This window comes from Crocodylus siamensis, chromosome 9, assembly GCF_052110815.1.
Source record: "Crocodylus siamensis isolate JL-2025a chromosome 9, ASM5211081v1, whole genome shotgun sequence".
In the NCBI taxonomy this organism is placed as follows: Eukaryota; Metazoa; Chordata; order Crocodylia; family Crocodylidae; genus Crocodylus; species Crocodylus siamensis.
Genome location: NC_143403.1, coordinates 377,810 through 395,686, shown reverse-complemented (window position 1 = coordinate 395,686; position 17,877 = coordinate 377,810). Strand labels below are relative to the sequence as shown.

Sequence of the window (17,877 nt, the reverse complement as noted above, 5' to 3'; positions counted from 1 at the left end):
AGTCTCTTAGTGTTTCTGGGACAACTGTTGCAACAGCTTTATTCAAGCCCCAGTGCCATGCTCACACTCGTACCCCTCTGCCGACGCTAGCTAGCTCGTCCTGGCAGTACTCACTGCTGCCTAGCAGGGGAGTGCTGACCCAGGGCCATCGTCTGCACAGGCTCCTCCCGGCTGCCAACCTCTGATCAGAGCCAGAGGACAGCACTCTTCCCCTCTCCGCCATCCTCTCCTGTGCTCACTTCTGCACTGCTCCCTGCTTGGGCAGGGCCAGCTTAACCCCGGCTACAGGAGCCTCAAACATATGGTGATGGATGCTCAAGGCCACGTGAAGGAGGGCGGCCTGTGTGGCTGGGGGAACCAAGCTGGTTTACCCGGCCCACTGCATTTCCGGAGCAGCTGAGCGGGTCTCTCCCCACAGCGTGGGGTGACGGTGGATTTCTCTTCGTGGCAGAGCCCACCTGGCTGGCTCTGCTCTCTGAGCACTGCCTGCTTTCGCAGACAGGGAGAAAGAAGAACAAAGGCCTCTCTCTGGAGGGCAGCTCTGGCTGCCGGTCCAGCTCAGCCCATGCTGTTGCCGCCGTGGGAGCTGCTTGTGCTCTGGTTGTGGGTACACTCCCCCAGACATGGATCCTTCGAAGGGATGTGGAGCCCCGCGGCCTGCAGCGGTTCAACACTGGTTCCTCGTACTTCTGGCGTTGCTGTTCAACCCCTTGTTCCCCAGCTGCTCTGAGGAACAGTCCTTCTAGAAGAACCTCTAATCAGCCTCATGCTGCCTGCACACGGTGATTTTCCGCTGAGAGCTGAAACTAGCTGGGAAGAAACTCCCCAAAGCTGGAGCTGAGCTGACAGGAGGATCTGGCCTATTTGCTGCACAGAGGGAGGGCTCCCTCCACCCTGTCGAAGCATCAGCTGCTCATGATGGCAAAGAATGCCCCCCTTGCACAGACTGCTGAGCCGTGCCAGCGCCATGCCAGAGCCTGCGCCTGGCCTTCCAGCAGCCATGGAACAAAGCCAGCCGGGCAGGGACCCCCGCTCTGCTGCTGCTCTGTGCTCCTGCCCCTGGACAAGCACGTCTGAGCCTGGCACTCGCCAGCCCGGGGTGCATGCTGTGCCAGATGCACACGGCGCGGTTCTCGCTCCACCCTCCAGGCTGTTTCTTTGGAAGCCGTCTGTGCTGCACAACTGAGACATGAACCCGCCTCTCCCCGGGTTTGCTCTTCTCCCCTCCCTCCCTCCTGGCACATGGCCTTGGAGACATTTCTGAATGGAACTGGGAATTCTCTGGGCAGCCAGCTTGCCATCCCAAAAGAGGCTCCTGGCAGCACGTGCGTGTGGGGCTGTGGCTCCAACGGGAGCACGGGTAGATAAGCCCATGGTGCAGCGGGCCATGCTGCTCCCTAATGAGCCTGTGTGTCTCGAGCTCTGCGCCACGGCGCCTCTTCTCCTTGGTGATAACCTTTCTGCATATTAATACTATGCATGTATTCCATGTGACTTCTTCCGACTTGCCACCTCCTCCTTCCAGCTCATTTAAATAAAAATAATTTATGTGGACATTCCTTCAGTCAGGATTTTCTTCCCCCCCCCTTAATATTTCGTAGATGCTTTGCACCCAAATGGGGTCGTTATGCCTTCGCATATCATTAGGGCTTTATAAAGAACAACAGCGACATCTGCATGTGCCGCAGCGCCACGGAGATAGAAAAAATACAGAAAACAAACCCTGACCAAGCTCCAAGCCAGCCTGGCTCTGCCTTTCCTCAGCCCTTCGCCACCACCATGGACACAAGTAATTGTACAGTGTAATCACATCATGGCTCATCTGAATATTCATAGCCAAGACAAAGCCTTGGAGAAGAAATGCAGGGGAGGGGCGCCGAGGAGCAGTGAAATGATAAACCGGCATTTCATTTTCCAATGGAGTTGTGCACGCGGTATGAGGAAATGTCCGAGATCCAAATGTGCCCGTGTGGTTCAGAGCCTCCGGGTAGTGAGGTAGCATCACGGCCGCAGCTCCTGCTGTCCAGAGGGAAAATAAAACAACACAACAAACAGTGGCAGAACAGCCCCCAGCAAAAGTGATGTTTTGAAGAGTCGCCAACAGTGGTGAACCAGCTGCTGTTTTACCAGGAATGAAATAGTCTATTGAGGGAGCCTTATAAAGACCCCAATTAATATGTTGTGCATGTATAAGATCTACAAAGAGCCCACTGTGTTCCTCTCCCCCCAGCCACCACCTTCCTTCCCTGGCCAGTGCCAGTGGAGAAAGATCTTAGCTACCAAATAATTGATTAATCACTTCAGCAGTGACAACACCCCTCTCCCAAGCGCAAGAGAGAAAAAGAAGAAATACAAAAAGAGGCAACTGTTCGCTAATTCGGGTATAAATTACCGCTGGCTCCATCCTCCTCTTTACCTAAAAAAGCAAACCAAAACAAAACGAGAGAGAAATGTAATCCCTGTGTTCATGTGTATGTTGTCTTCATTTCTGTTGTGTTACTGTGATGTCCTTTATTAATATGAACCCAAAGTGTGGTGTTTGTCGAAGCTGTGGCTGACTCTGCCAGTGCGTTCCCCGAAGAGCTCCTATTTCCATACCACTGGTGTTTATATTCCTTTAAATGTCTAGTGCAGCACCATTTCCCCCTTTTTAATACATCACTGCTGGAATTAGAAGAATCCAAGGTTATATCCAACTTCAAAGGTTTCCAAGTCATAATGATTTTAGTAAAAGTAGAGGAGAGATCATGGAACGAGTCCCTGGCTTTTGAAGATAGGCATCACAGGGACCTTCCCCTCTCTCTCTCGCTCGCTCGCTCACTTGCTCGCTCTCACTCTCCCCCCCCCAACTTTGTACCTCTCCTGGCTCTGAATGTCCCATGCTAACGCGGTTTAATGATATGCAAATGAAATATGCATAAAACCATTCTACTGTATGATGATTAAACACTGGAGACATTAACAGCCGACGCTCCGCTGTTTGACTGTAATAATCTTTCCCAAACATCCACTTTGATTGCAGAGTTATGGAAACCCATAGCAGTTGGCAGAGTGAGTGAGAGAGAGAGAGAAGGACAGAGAGATGCAGGGACGCATCACCCATCTCTGCATTTATCCCACTCCGGGAGACGTCCCCCCTTTGTACTGCGCTTCTACTGCTGTCTTTTGTAATCCATCCATGCGGTCGCACCAGGGCGATTAACGGGGAAAAAAACCTCTTTTCTCTTAATGTTTCAAAGCTCATTAGCCAAACGATTATTCCTCATTAACAGCGAAAGCTCATTCATTAAAAGGAAAAATATGCCCAAAAGATGCCAGCGCTGTTAATCCCGAGCCCTGTAACTGGGCTGTAAATCCCACGCTAGTATTTTCCATGCAGAGGGGACGCGCGCCAATCCGTAGGAAAAAAAGAAAAAGAAAAAAATAAGGAAAGAAAACAGTTTGTGTATTTTGTAAAATCCGCACGAGAGGCAATTAATATTCCCGTTGCGTGACTTTATTTTTTGTCTCTCCCTTTTGTTTCCGGCGCCCGTCCCTGGCTCAGCGCCCGGTGCCAACAGAACACCTTTCAGGATCCGCAGCAACGCAGACAACGTAAGTAGCCAGCTGTCCCCTGGAGCCCAGGCACCCTGCAGACCCCACCGAGCATGTGTGGCGCTCTCCCCTGCGCACCCTCCGGTGTGCCACCTGGGCTGCACAAGTAGCACCTTCCAAATCTCTCTATCTTCAAGTTTGTGCATGTCTGTGTGGCATGCCTCCTCCTCCTTCACTCCCATAGTGGATCTTGTAAAGGGCTCCAGCTCGGCCCCATTCATCTCCCTGGTGATAGCAGAGAATGTAGATAAATCTCTGACTGCCTGCTTGCTGCTGGAGTATGATTTTTATTTTGTCTTCTGTGTATACCTGGGTCAAAAAGTGGGAAGTATACCCACATGCACACACGGCATGCAGCTCACTCGCTCTCTCCCTCCTCTCTTTCTCTCTTTCTTTCGTACACACATGCATATGAAGCTCTGTGTATACATATGTATGCGCGTACACATACACGCACACACACACAAACACATAGACACTTGTGTACACACAGATGCACACACACACATCACATGGATACACATCTACATGTCTGAAGATGTCTCGGGCTGTGTGTGCATGTGTGTGTGTGCGTGTCCATGCACACGCAGTTGTGTGCGTGTGTGCATACACAGCTAGGCATCGCTCCACTTGTCTGTAAACATTCCCTCTCCTCCCAGCAGAGGCTGTATGCCTTTATGAGCCTGCCCTGCAAGAGCAGCATTCCTTCCTTGCTTGCTTGCTTGCTTCCTTCCTTCCCTCCTTCCTTCCTTCGGAGCCCTGTTTGGAGACCTCTGTGCTCCCTTCTCTGTGTCTCTCCCGAGCTGCAGAATTGGCATCTTTCCCTGAGGTTCTCCGAATGGCAAATGGCATCAGCTGTAGGCTGCATTCTTGCAGCTTCCTATGGCATTTCTCCATCGATATCGGCTACTCCCTTTTGTTTGTTGTTGACTGGGCTGGGTGGGTTCTTTTTGGAGTTAATTATAAACGAACCTGAATGGCAAACACGCCAACAGCTTGCAAAAAAAAAAAAAAAAAAAAAAAAAAGCCCCACATGAACGCCGTCTGCTGCAACAGATGCCCGGATTGCCCCTGGCACGGAGGATGGGCGCAAGGGGCTGCTTGTTGTGGTGTTCCTTTTTGCTGGCGTCGTTGCTGGCGTTGCCTCTTCCCCATTATTTTTAAAGACTCCAGGATGCTGGCCTCGGCTTGGAGCGGAGCGGTGTCATGGCGGAGACGACGGCCTTTGTCTCACCGGGTGTGAAAGCATCCGTTGTGCTGGCTCCGCTGCGGCAGAATGACGTTTAAAGGGGGGAAAAAGTGCTGGAAGTCAGAGCTGTGCCTGGCTGGCGGGGGAGTGCCCCGGTGCCCTGTCGCCGAGTGCCTGTGTCCGAGGCAGGGCTCGCGCTGGAAGAACCTAGTCTGTAATCCTGGCACTCGCGCCTTCGGTTGCTGCTTGCTGTTTGCTCCTGGGGGTCTGGATAATCTCCCTTAGCTTTACCGCACTGTCTGGCCCGCATACAGGGCCCCCGTAACATATACCCGCTGCTGTTATCACACGGAACTGTGGCGTTGCCACTGAATGGATGGCACTGTGCCAACTCTTTTGCCATCCGCCCTTGCAGCTTTTCTTCTTTCCTCCCTCCCTCCCTCCCCTCCTCCCCCTCCTCCCGTCGACTTGACGTTAATTAACACACGGGTTAATTGATTTTAAAAGCTGAAGAATTACAGTTAACTTTTCCCACAGGGTACAGACGCCAGCCGCTTGGCACAATTCTGCCTTTCGCGCTGGTGCAGGGGGGCAGGGAAAAGCCCGCAGCAAAACTAGCAACGGCTGAGAGAGCCGTGCCTGCTTATTGGAGTACGGCTGATGGGAGCCGACGTGCCACTGCCTCGTCCTCCACAATGTGTTGCCATTCGAGTTTGTTATAAATAATCACAGCAACCCACCTCGCACCTCCCCTTGCCCACCCTCCCTTCAGAAATGAACGCTCTGCGGAAGTTTCAGTGGGAGCAAGTCTCCCCCTGCCCCCCAGGCTGGTGGTAACAAATGCCCTCTCGCTGCCTGCCGCCTTTCGCTGGGTGGCTTGGAGGAGAGGGCTCCCCATCCCAAGGCATTGGGAGCGGCGGGGTGGGGAGTGGGAACGCTTTCGTCTTCCCTGCGTTGGTGCTGCGTCCCTGTGCTGTTTTTTCTCTCTAATTGGCTCAGATGCATTGCTTGTGGGGAGGAATCTCAACCAGGGGAAAGTTGGTTCATTGTAATTACGATCCAAATTTACCACGGGAACGCTTTGTTTTCCCTTGCGTTCTCCCGCGCCCTGCTCTCTGCTGCAAGAAGGGTGGGGGACAATGCAGTTAGGGGACGTGGCAGTGCTGGGAACTTGCTGCTTTCACCTTTCGTGCTTTCATTTTATTTCATTTTGTTTTTTAAAAGCATGAAGCAAGTGAAGCGACAAGAGGAATCCATTATGCAAATCGGGTCACATTTGCATAATGTCTCATGACTGGAATATGCAAATAGGCTGTATAATTTATGAGTGCCAGTGTCTGTCTAAAAGTGTTTCCCATAATTTATAAAAAGTGAGCCTGAGAGACGTGGGGAAGGCGGCTTGGCTGGCTGCCCTGCCAGGAGGGCTCTGAGCAGTCTCCTCCAAGTGTTCCCTGGTTGCAGCAGCAGACGTTGCGCTGCCAAATGCTCACTAACCCACAAGAGGCAAAGCTCCCCTTTCTCTCTCCGGCTCCCTGCTGCACACATGCTTCCTTTCTGTCCCTCCCCTCACTTGTGAGTTCTCCACAGCCCCTTCGACTGGTGCACCGGGCTCCGTGACTCATTGGAAAGGAAGGGTGAGCCCAGCTGCCATTCACCTCTTCTGACTGGGGAGAAGAGACTGCTCCTTCCAGCGGGGCTCTCAGACGATCCAGCTCAATGGGCGCTGCGTGTCAAGGACTGGTGTTCGGTGGTGTTTGACGTGGGTCATGCCCAGCTCATGCTTTGAGCGAGGGATCTATGCCTGCCTTTTTGAAGAGCTGCTGGTGCCACTGTGCAGAACAAGAGTCCTGGAGCTTCGTAGCTGGAGCTGTTTCTAGTTTCAATGACCAGTCTTCAGAGTGCTCTGAAAGCGCAGGACAGGTATTGAGGCTCTTTCTGTGCTTCACATTCCCCTGGGCACCAGGGCTCATGTGTCGGAGCCAGCCAGGTGGGCAGGCTGTGAAGCATGGGAACACGCCCAGCTCTGTGGTCCAGGTGGGAGTCATTTTGATCACAAAGTGCACTGCGTGCTGTGGCGGTGACACGTCACGCACAGAGCAACTGCGCACTGTGCAGGCTGGCCTTGATGCAGAAGACAGAGCGGTCAGGGCTGGCAGCAGCTTTTGGCCTTGGGTCCTCTATGTCCAGGTGGGCCAAGAAGCTGCTTTCCGGCAGGGAAAGGTGCTTAGCTTTCCACACAAGTCAAGCTTTTTGTGTAAAAACCAAGTGTGTCTTCAGCTCTTCTAGCACCAAAGAAAAGCTGCTGAGTGTGACTAGCTGCCTTCACTGGGGAATGCATAATTCATGGGGGTTTCATCGGGGTGTGTAAAGTCCCCCTTTCAGAACTCACTTTGGGAAGTTATGGAAACGCACCACATTTACCAGCACTGACTGTGCAGCAAGGCTTGATTTCAGCCGTATAGGGCGGAGCACATCTGTAACATTAACGAGTGACTGTGCCATCCTGCGTTGCTGTATGCAAGTGAAATAGTGCAAAGGACCCCAAGACAGGAGCACCCAGATGTTGAGCTGCCTGTCCCCAGGAAGACAGAAGATGTGGAAGGGAAGGCGACAGGTGAAGAAAACAGTGACAGCCTTGCACACCTGTAGGCTGCAGAGTGGAGCCCTGCGCAAGCCTGGGTGTGCACTACCTTCTTCCTGCGTGAGAGGTGGCAGCGGCCAGCAGCCCCAGCTGTGCCCCAGACCAACAGAGCTGAGACCCTGCCTGCAGCCTATGAGCAATGAGTGCGTGCAGCGTGCCCTGTGGGGATGTTCAGGAGCCAACGGGGTCCTCTGGCGAGCAGCAGGTGTTAGCCCTGCGTGCAGTGGGATGCAAGTGCAGAGCACCAGTGCTGCAGCCCTGGTGACTGGAGGGAGGGTGGTCATTAGCAAAGAGAAATCGTCTGCCTGCTTAGGACAGGGCAGGGAGTAGCACCAGAGGGGAGGATGCTCTGTCTTTTCCTGCTGCTGTTGTGAGAAGACTTTGGGCCACTGGAGGCCAGCACGATCCTTTGAGTCAGGAAAATGGCTGTGAAGCTGCCAGAGGCCTGGACTTCCTCCCCACCTTGCACATCCTTGTATCGCTTCCTGTCTACAGTGGCCAGCAGATCCGCAACCCCTCTCTGTAGGCCATTCTCACCAGCCCATTCAGCAGATGCATCCACATCTAAAGGAGCAGGGCTCTCCCTGCTCCCATGGAGCCAAGAGTCACCATTCAGGACACTTGCGGGCCAGCTGGACTCTTATGGCTGATGCTGGAGTTGCTGGTGCTGCCTGATGCGCACGGTAGATGTAGCTGTTCCCAGTCAGCCTCATGGCAAAGCAAAGGCATCTCACATGAGCAAGGCTGCTCCTCTGAACTCCGGGTGTTGCATCAGTCTGCAGGAAACCGCATGTCCACAGAAGGGGGCTGCCTGGTTCTGTGCATTTACCGTCAGGTCCTCAGTAATTGTGGGGCAGGGACTGAGGTATCACCATCACACGGGATCAGGGGGAATACTGCCTTATGAAACTGAAGACCCTCAGCAGTCTCTGTTTTGTACCCCTGCCATTTGGAGACTGCTTCTGTAAGAAGTATGATGCGCCTTTTGCTTAGCACAGCCATAGATGATTTTTCAGGTGAGAGCATGGAAATTCCCCTGGCACAGGGACTGAAGTGTCTGTATTTCTCTCCAGCTTTTTCCAGTCCTTGCAAGTATGGAACTACAAGACCTTAAACTGCACAAACACAAGACTATCTGGTTGGCTGTCTTCACCGTGTGCACGCTGTAGTTTCTTCTGGCCCAACCTTTGCCTCTGTGCCAGCTGCCCGCCCCCTTCCTGGAACCGTCTCTCTTTCGTGCAAGGCTTGCTGTGCCCCCGTCTCCCCAAGCTAGGATCCTGGGGCACCCTCCATCCTCCCTCCCCAACACAGACCCTATTCCTGTCTTCCTGCCACCAGTCCTGTTTTCTTTCTGTCTAGAAAAGGCACTGCTGAGGGATGTGACATGCTATACTTGCTGGTTGGAGAAGTGAACTAGGCAGTGATGTACTGGAAGGGGTTGCTGGCTGCTGTCAGATGGACGAAGCAAAGTGCCCTCAAGCTAGGCGTAGAGCTTGCTGCGCTCACCACCTATTCATTACTGTTGCTTTTGCAGACATTTGCAGGTCTAACCAGCAGAGCCCAGTGCCAGCCAGCTCGATGCAGGTCAGGGCAGCGGGGGGGGAGTGTGAGGACGGGGGGTCTGATGCCCCATGTTTGTGCCGTGACGTGGGCAGGCCAGGGCACATCCCATAGCTCAGCTGGAACTTGTATTGATTGCTGCCAGGTGTCTTCATGGGCCTTGTCATGGAGCCATGGCAGGTGTCCCAAGAGGAACTGCCCTCGGGGGTGAGGCCTGAGTGTTGCGTCTCTGGATTGGTTAGACCCAGGTGCCTGAACGAGCGTTTCTGAAGGGCCGCGGTAGGCACTGGCGCTGTGCAGTGCTGGTGTCTGCACTCCTCTCCTGGGCAGGGGAGCTGGACAGCACTGTTGCAGGAAGGGGGCACCTTGTTGGCAAGCTGTGGCTTTGCATAGAGGCAGGGTGGAGGTAAGTGGTTGTCTCACCTTGTGCCAGAAGCGTGCTGATAGAGAGCGTGGCGGCTGCAGGCTCCCAGTGCAGTGCTCTGCCTTTGGCTCCATAGAGCATGCCCTGGGCTCCCCAAGCTGTGGTGCCAACGGATCCCCATCGTGCAGGCAGCCCCCGAGTGCCTCCAGGCACAGTCTGCTGGTTGGAGGGGCTGGGGCTGGGCCCTACTTGGTGTGTGGACATCCTGTTTGTGTCAGCATGTCCCAGGCTAGTCGCTACTCATGTTGGTTGGGTAATGGGAGCTTTCAGTGGCTCAAAGTTTTGGGGCCAGAGAGAGTGTGTTGCATTGGAGCAGCCTGGAGGAGGTGGCAGAGCCATGGGGTGCTCTGGTGAACAGGGTTTGGCCCTTGAGCACCTGCCTGCTGCAGATGGAAGGGACATCTGAGCTCTGCTGATATGTCTTGGAGGCCCTGGAGCTGCACACTGACAGCTGTGGGCAGCACATGGAAGGACGTCCCTTCCTGCTGTCCCAGCACCAATATGGCCAAGTTGCACTTGAGTCAGTGATTTGCCTCTTTGACAGCCATGTCCCCATGCCTGCCCATGGTGCATGTGTGGGTACATGTGTGTGAATGAGCCTGTGGCCCCATGTGCTGTCCCCGAGCTCAGTGTCAGTGTTAGGCAGGAGCAGGAATGAAACTGTCTTGTGGACCCTGTGGGGGAGGGAAAGGAGCTGCTGGCTGGGCTTCTCTGGGGTCTGCTCCAGGGGGGCCACTGATCACCGTGGCGGGAAGCCAGCACAGCAGCCCTTCCCTGGCACTTGCCATGCTGGAGGCCATTGATAAGGGCAGTGGCATCAGCATGGCTCTGCCTAACCTACTGACCTAACTCGACCCGCTGTCCCCACATCACGCAGCGTGTTAGACTGAAGCCTCCTGCCCTCCCCTGTAAGGCCTTGTACAAGTCTGACCAGCCCCGTGCTGAAGCTGGAGACACTGTGAGTGCAGAAAACCAGCAGTGCTTGAGGCAGCCTTGGGGAAGGGGCTTAGTGGGCCAGGCCAGCCCTCAGCAGAAGGAGCCTTGTTGCAGTGGGCCAGAGCCCAGGCCACTGCACTCTTTGCTCTGCAGCAATTGCCTGCTTCTCCTTTTTGTACTGTGCCCAAACCCAGCAAGCCGCCTGGGCCCCTGCCACAGTTGCGGATGCTTGGAGCGTTCCTTGTTGATGGGTTTGTGGCAGGACCATCACTGGCAGGGTCGATCTAAGCTCCTTTTGCTTGCATAGCAAGCCAGTGGCCAGTCTGGTCCCTGTCACTGAGATTGCCATGGCAGCTCCAGGGAGCTGTTGTGCTCCCACAGCCACCGTCAGGTGCCCATGCAAAGCTCTGCCTCTCGGAGCTGGGCTCATTCCCTCTTCCTGATGCTTGTTATTAATTTAGCGATGCCTTGGTCCTTTGCTGCCTCATGGGATCCAACCAGCTAGCCTGAGTTCAGGGTTAGGAAATGGAGCCTGGCCTGCTAGTGAGGACAGGCTGCTGTGATAGTGATGGGCAAGGGATGCTGCTGACAACCCAGCCAGGCATCTCTGTGTGTAGCTGTGCATGTGGCTGCCCAGGCATCTCTGGGAGATGCGATGCCTTATGCAGTTACTGGTGCCCAGGCGGAAGCAGGCTCTTCCCCTTTCCTGAAGTCAGGACACCTCTGGGAGGTGTTGCTGCCCAGTGGGCCCATGGAAGATGCCACTTGCATCCACTGGGGTAAAGCAGGCCTTGGAAGGCATCACAGACGTGCTGCGGGGATGGCAGGCCCAAGAGGCACGGCTACAATCTGCAGCACCAGCCTCGCCCTCAGAGGATTGTGGGGCACATGGGTCCTGTCGTGTCTCTTCCCACACGATCCCCTGCAGACCTCTGCCAGGACACTCTTGGCATCCCAGTAGCAAGTCACCACATGCTCCAGTGCCTGCCGAGTGCCCGTGCTTGGCAGCGACCTGACTGCGTGGGGCTGATTGCCTGGTGTCTGTCACTAACAGTGGTGAGCAAAGTGTGTGGAATCTTTAAGTCTTTAACAAATCTCTCATTAATCCCAGCTAAGTAGATTAAAGCTTACTGCAGGCTTTAAGAGGAGGCAAGCTGCTCACTCATAGGGCACTGACAGCATACATGGGGAAGGAAAAGTCCAGCAGGGGGGCTTGGACCTTGTATTTCCTTTGCTCTAGCATGAGGTGGGAGTGAGGAGAAAATGTTCCCCTGGATGTGGGGTCAAGTGGAAGCAGATGTATGTGGAGATAGCACCTCCTTTGGCTTGGCATCGAAGTGCCCCCCAAGCCCCTTGGGCCACTAGTCTGCGCTGCTGGTTCCAGGGACTTGCACAGGTTCCATGCACCTGACCCCTTAGCAATGCCGGGGTCCCCATGAGCCTCAGGCCCAGCACGCGCTGGGGGCTGCCGTCGCTCAGGAGGATGCCGGCTCTTCAGAGACCCCCATAACATCTTCAAGGCACAAGCCAGGCTCAGTGTGATGCACAGGCCCTGAATTTCAGAAGGCCTGAGCACAGGTATTGTCTCGTGTTGCACCTCAGGCCTGCTTACTTGCACGTGGTGTAATGGTGCTACCTATGGATAGACAAACATGGAAGGACTGGAAAACATAGCTGGAAATCCGGAAGCAGGGTGGGGGTTCACCTGGGGATGGGGGACAGCTGTTTGCCGAGACTCCTCTGGCTGGACCTGCCAGTGCTGTGCCGCTGGTGCCTGGACAGCAGTGATGCAGCTTGCTCCTAAGACCCCCGGTGACAAGCTGTGCAGGAGACGGTGAGTGGGTTCACTGATCTGGTCACCTGGCAGAAACAAGACTTGTTTTGCAGAGGGGGGTCTTGTGACCGTGTGCAGCCCAACTGAAGAGCGCTGGCAAGCAGAGCCCCAGGCAGCAAGGGCCCTGCGCTGATGTCTGCCTGCGAGTCTCCTGTATTCCCAGGGTCAGGCCTAATGGAGCGGAGCAGCCCCTCTGTTTCCGAGAGGTCCCTGTGCCTGGGGAGCAGGGTGGCTGGGCCTGCACTCTGCCTCGTGAAGGACTGGGTGGGGGTGACAACTCCACTAAGGCTCACCAGGCCTCTACTCCCCGTATATTAGTAGAGGAGACAAGGCTTTAAAGCTGCGACAGCAGTCATCCTCTCAAAGCAGCGATACTGCATTTTAACAGCATGACCTTTCTCCAGCCACATCGGGGAATCAGCTGAAAAATGGCAGGGGCTGCCACAAATACAGTGAGTTGTTCGTATTGTCATCCTCAGGTGATCACAGGGCAGTGCAGCTAAGTGCTGAGCTCTGCTCACCTTGTTCCCCAAGCACTCAGCTTCCTGCCCCTGCAAACTGCCTGAGGGTGCAGTAAGTAGGTTAATGCTTGCTTTAGGGTTAGCCTGAGGGTTGAAGTTCCCAATAGGCAAAGCCGAGTTCTGCTCATTCTGTGCGTGTGGAAGAGAGTGAGTGCGAGAGCTCGGGCACACGTGAAGCCTTCCAGGTGATTTCCTTCCCCCAGTGCTGTTGTTGTGGAGAGTTGTTCCTTCATCACTGCCACAGCAGCACAGTGCGGTGGACAGCTCCTGACCACATCCCACGCACGGGCTCGGGGCTGGTTGTGTTGTAATGGCATCGTGCTTGTGGGCTCTCTTCAGTGTTTGTCACTCCTCGTACGCAGCCGTTGAATCCCTCCCTGCGAATGAACGTGTAGACAGTGGCGTTCATGTCTCTGGTTGTGACTTGCTGACTGCGCAGACAAGTGGGGAAATGGCTGCTGCTTTTCTCAGCTCTGCCTACCCACCGGATGCCCTCCCGGCTTCCTGCTAGCAGAGCTCCAGCCGTGCTTGACAGGCAGCACAAAGTCTGCCTGTGTGGGCACGCATGGAGCAGCGGCTCCTGCAGGCCGCTCTGCCTGTGCCAGCGCCAGCCAGGAAGAGCACCGGGAGCAGCCTCAGTGCAAGGAGGGACCGGCAGTGCTCCCATGCGCTTGCTGGGCTGCAGTCTGCAGGGAAACCTAGGCACGTCCTGCTCCAGGGGGAGGTCACATCATGTCCCTTCAGGTCACACGTCCCCAGCGTCCCTCTGCTTGATGCGCTGCCCTGCTGTGCCTCCACCCGTGTGCCTGTGCAGCCAGGCACTCCCATCCCTTCAGGAGAGCCTGGCTCTGTGCACAGACCCTTCCTCTAACAGGCGCATGGGCCTCTGGGAACCGCTGTGAGCTCCTGACCTCTGCCGCTCTCCTGACAATCCCCTTCAGGGGAAACCCTCTCATGAGGGCCAGAGGATGCCCTGTCCGCCTTTCCCCTTCACCCATTTCTTGTAGGATGTATATGATGCGCTCCCTCTGCCCCGTTGGGGGGGCAATGCCTGAGCTCCTGCAAGAACAGTGGCAGCCATGAAGCTGGTGTCTCTTCTGTGCACTGGGCCTGAACACCAGGGCAGGGTGTATGGGACTTCTCCGTGACAGGATGTGCCCTGCCCCTCTTGGGTCACTAGAAGGAGGCTCTGCCAGGCCAGGTGGGGGTGGACTCCCTGCTGGGGCTTTTCCTGACCCCGCTGCTGGAAGCAGCTGCACATTGTAAAGCTGAGGGCTGCAGAACAAGCTCCTGTTGGGAGAGACTGGCGCAGGGGGTTGCAGACCGGAAGTGGGGACTCTGGAGATGCGAGTGGTGTCTGCTCAGGCAACGGGTTGGCATTCACAGGCTGTTCAGGGGTCAGAAGGGATCGTGACCGCTTTGAACTGTGTTTTGTCAGCTGAATCCTGTGCAAGCCTGGAGTCCTGGGAAGGGTGCCTCCTAGGTTACCCGGAGCTGGGCAAGCCCTTTCTTTCCAGGCTTGCTTGCTGAGGAGGCCCTGCGACCACCGGGTCTGTGGCCCCGACACATCTCTGATTGCCACCTTTTCTCAGCTCTTACTTCTGCCCAGGGCCTTTGTTCACTGGTGTGTTGTGTATGTTGTTTCAGCGACTCTTCATCAGGGCGAGGGATTGAGCAAGAGGACCTGGGAGCTCAGGTGGCCTCCAAAGGGCAGCTCATTCATCAGCTAAGTGTCCAGCGGAGGGAGGCGGCTCGCAGCCACGAGAAGGCCAAAGCTGAGGTAGGTTCCTCCGTGCTTGCAGGTCCCCTGTCTTGGTGGGGGTGGCCAAAAGGTCTGGCTGTGAACTTGAGTGCAGGGCTCTACAGGCTCCCACTTCAGCCAGACTTTCTGGCCATTCAGGAAAACGGAGGTGGCAGCTCCTTGTCGTCACTGATGCTGGGAAGGACTGTCGAGGGCAGATAACAGGACTGGGTTGCAGATCCACAGAGCTCTGCTGAGACAAGGTGTGGTATGGTAAGGATTCCTCTAGCGTCCGAGTGACACAAGATCTGGACTAGCAGCAAATTTCCTCCAGTCGCAGGGGAGGAAAGGACAGAGTCTCTGGGGGGTGAAGAGCAGTGACAGCAGGTGTGATGCTGCAGACACAAGCTGGTCACATTGCACAGATGGTTCGTGGAGGGGCAGGAAGCAGGCATCCAGGCAGAGCAGCCTGAGGTGGGCAGGAGGAGATGCAACTGCAATGCAAGAGATTGCTGGGGCTCTGTGTGGGTGGCTGGAGCTCCTGCTGGTGTCTGCCATGCAGACAGCTGCCCTTGTAACATGCCCTCAGCGTGAAGTTGCTGGGCTAGGCCTGCCTGCAGGAAGTCCCGTCCCAGTGCGACGACACCTTGTCCCCAGTCAGCCGTAGAGGATGGAGCAGGCTGCTGCCAGGAAGTAGACGTGTGGAGCTCTGTGTGGTCCCCAGGCTGCAGTGTAGAGGAGGGGTTTGGTTTTCCCCAGGCTGCTGGGCTTTGCAAGGAAAGAACTTTTTCCCTCCATGGTCCTATGGGTGTCTGGGTTTTTGCCTTCCTAAGAAGCACTGGATGGAGCTGCAACCAAGGCTGGGGACCTTGGTTGGGGTGTGCCAGTGCTCCTGCTGGGACTTAAAATCCCTCAGATCCCTGGCTGGGAGGCCGTGCTCCTCCACTCGGGTCAGACTGATTGTCATATGTGGGGTTAGGAAGAAATCTTACACCTGATTAGATTGTCGTGGAAGGGAGGGAGGGGGTCACCTTCCCCTGAGGTGGAGGCATGGTCCTCTTCCTGGATCTCAAGTGTATTTTAACTGATGACTGCTGTCCTTGGAGTGGCAGTGTGTGACTGGCCTTATCTCCCTGCTTTACCTGTGGCAGGTTAAAGGCTGTTCTGGGTGTTTCAGGCCTTGGGTCTGGTTGTTGTGTGTGAAGGCTGTCCCCAGAAAGAAAAAAAGGTTTGGATAGGGGTGATCCTGCCTGAAGCAAGGGGTCCTTTCCAGCCCTACTTGTCTGTGATTCTGTAATCTGTCCATCATGTCTCCCTCTGACCATGACCTAGCCTTTCTTCATGTTCCTGCCCAGCCTCACCCCAGCTCCTTGACTGAGATGAGGCTCCTTGGCTCACTTTTCAGACTGCTTTTCTGTCCCAGACCCTGCTCTCCCCTTTGGTCTGGGCCACCAGCACTCGGTCATGACAGTCCACGTCCATCCACATGTTCCCTTCCTGAGCATCCCCCCACCCAGGTCTGGTACAGCCACACTTGCCCTCTATCAAACATAGAAATGTACCTTGAGCGGGCATCTGCACGTTCTGTTTTGGGGTGTCATCTTCTGCGCAAGGCCTCTGCTGCTTGCCCTGGGTCACTGTCATGAAATAAGGGTGCTGAGCTCACCTCCCTTATTTCATGACAGTGTAACCAAACTGCAATAATACCTGCTTCCTAGGAAAACCAGGCCACCGCCTCCTTGCCATAGCTCTCTGTGGGAAAGCCACTCTTTACAGACCACTGAGATGCTGCCCGGTGTTGCCATCATGCAGCAGTGAAAGCCACACGTGTGGGCAGAGGTCATTCCAAACATGTTGTCAGCCTCATATGACAACAATGCAGGGAGAGAGCAGCCTTGTCCCTTGGATTCCCTAGAGGAGAAATTTTACCATTTGCTCGATGGTACCAAGCTCCTTCAGCACTTGGGTGGTACAGCATTGTGCACCTGGGAGTGTGGGAGAGAAGACTGCCGTTCCCTGGAGCAGTGGGAACTGCATGGTAGGGTGCTTGCAGAGCAAGAGCAAGAGCTGCTCCTCGGGCATTGCAGCCGGCTGCTGTTTCCTCCAGATCCAGGAAGAGCACTGATGATCAGACCAGCTACCTCTGAGGAAGTGCACGCTGCTCAGTTTGCTGTTTGCATTAGATGTCTTGCAGTGCAGGAGCCCCATGTGCACCAGAACACAGTGCATGGACACCAGGTTGACACTGGGCGCTCCGATCAACCATTGGGTGCAAAGAGAAAAGGAACGATGCTGTGAGTCTCCTAGGAATGATGATGATGGGGATTTGCTGCCATGTGGAACTCTGACAGCTCTTGTGATGACAGGTCGTGCTAGCCACCTCCGAGGCCAGCAGCCTGGAGTCAGGAAGCAGAAGAAAGTGAATAAAGTCCGCTTGCTCAAGTGACTGGAGTTGTTCACAGGCCCATGCAGCCAGCAGAAGCACGGTTAGCCCTGCAGCCTGCGATAGCTTCATCTCTGCAGCCCCTGGCTGCTGCCATCTCTTGCACTGGACTGATGGGTTGCCTAGTCGCACCTCTGGTGTGCAGCCTCTCCCCATTGAGACTGCCATTGCTGTACATGGAGACAGTGATGCAGCTTTTAGTGAGGTAGATGAGCTGGAAAGGTGCTAACAGGGTACAGATGCAATGTGGGTGGAAGGGTGTGGGATGGCTGTGGCGTGAGGGGTCCAGTATCTCCGTCCAGGTGCGCAGGGTCTGTAGGGCTGATAGCAGGGACTGCGGGGTCCTTACCTGGTTTATGCTGTGTTAAGCTGCCTTAAGCTGAAGATGCATTGTGAAACCAAATAAGCAAAACTGCAGAAACTTATGTGATGCCTTCATTTTGTGCATGGACTTTGCGCGACACTGTAGCTTTGATTTAACAGACGTGTCAGTCATGTGTAGCCTGCAATAAGTATGTCTACCTAAGTCCAGTGAGATTGCTTTTAAAATGGTTTAAAATGGTTTCAGGTGATCACTTCAGACATGGCCTCAATCTCGCCTCCACTCTGCCCACATGCTCTTCCCAGCACCCCTTTGTCTGCCCGGGGCCTCTCCTTCCTCATGGCATCTCCATGGTTTCCTGTCCCTCTCCTGTCCCTCCTCAGTTTGCAGGTTCCTTACTGGCTCTCGTTTTCTGCCCAGGTTGCACTGAGGCAGACCCTAGGTAAAATGCAGGGGGCACTGACTGTGAGCAGTAGGGGCAGGGCGGTCTGACGCTGCTTCTGTGCACTTTGTACAGGACCCAGGATTGCTGACTAGCAGCTTTCCCTCCTGGTCAGCCAACAGCTCAGCCCCTGGCTGAGGGTGCCTTCTGGCCCCTGGTAGCAGGCAGTTCCTCTGTGCAGATCAGCCACTGCTGCTGGTTGCTGCCCTTGCTCCTACTGGTAGGGCCTG

At 55.0% G+C, this 17,877-nt stretch overlaps 1 protein-coding gene across 1 annotated transcript in view; it reads left to right on the top strand.

The window, feature by feature from the left end:
* The window catches only part of LOC149856976 (uncharacterized), a 155,476-nt gene that overhangs the window by 84,526 nt on the left and 53,073 nt on the right, over positions 1-17,877 (top strand). Inside the window, exons 4-5 of the mRNA XM_090063586.1 lie at positions 3,545-3,594; positions 14,347-14,479. Coding sequence (XP_089919712.1) covers positions 3,545-3,594; positions 14,347-14,479 — 183 coding nt within the window. The remainder of the gene's footprint in view (positions 1-3,544; positions 3,595-14,346; positions 14,480-17,877) is intronic.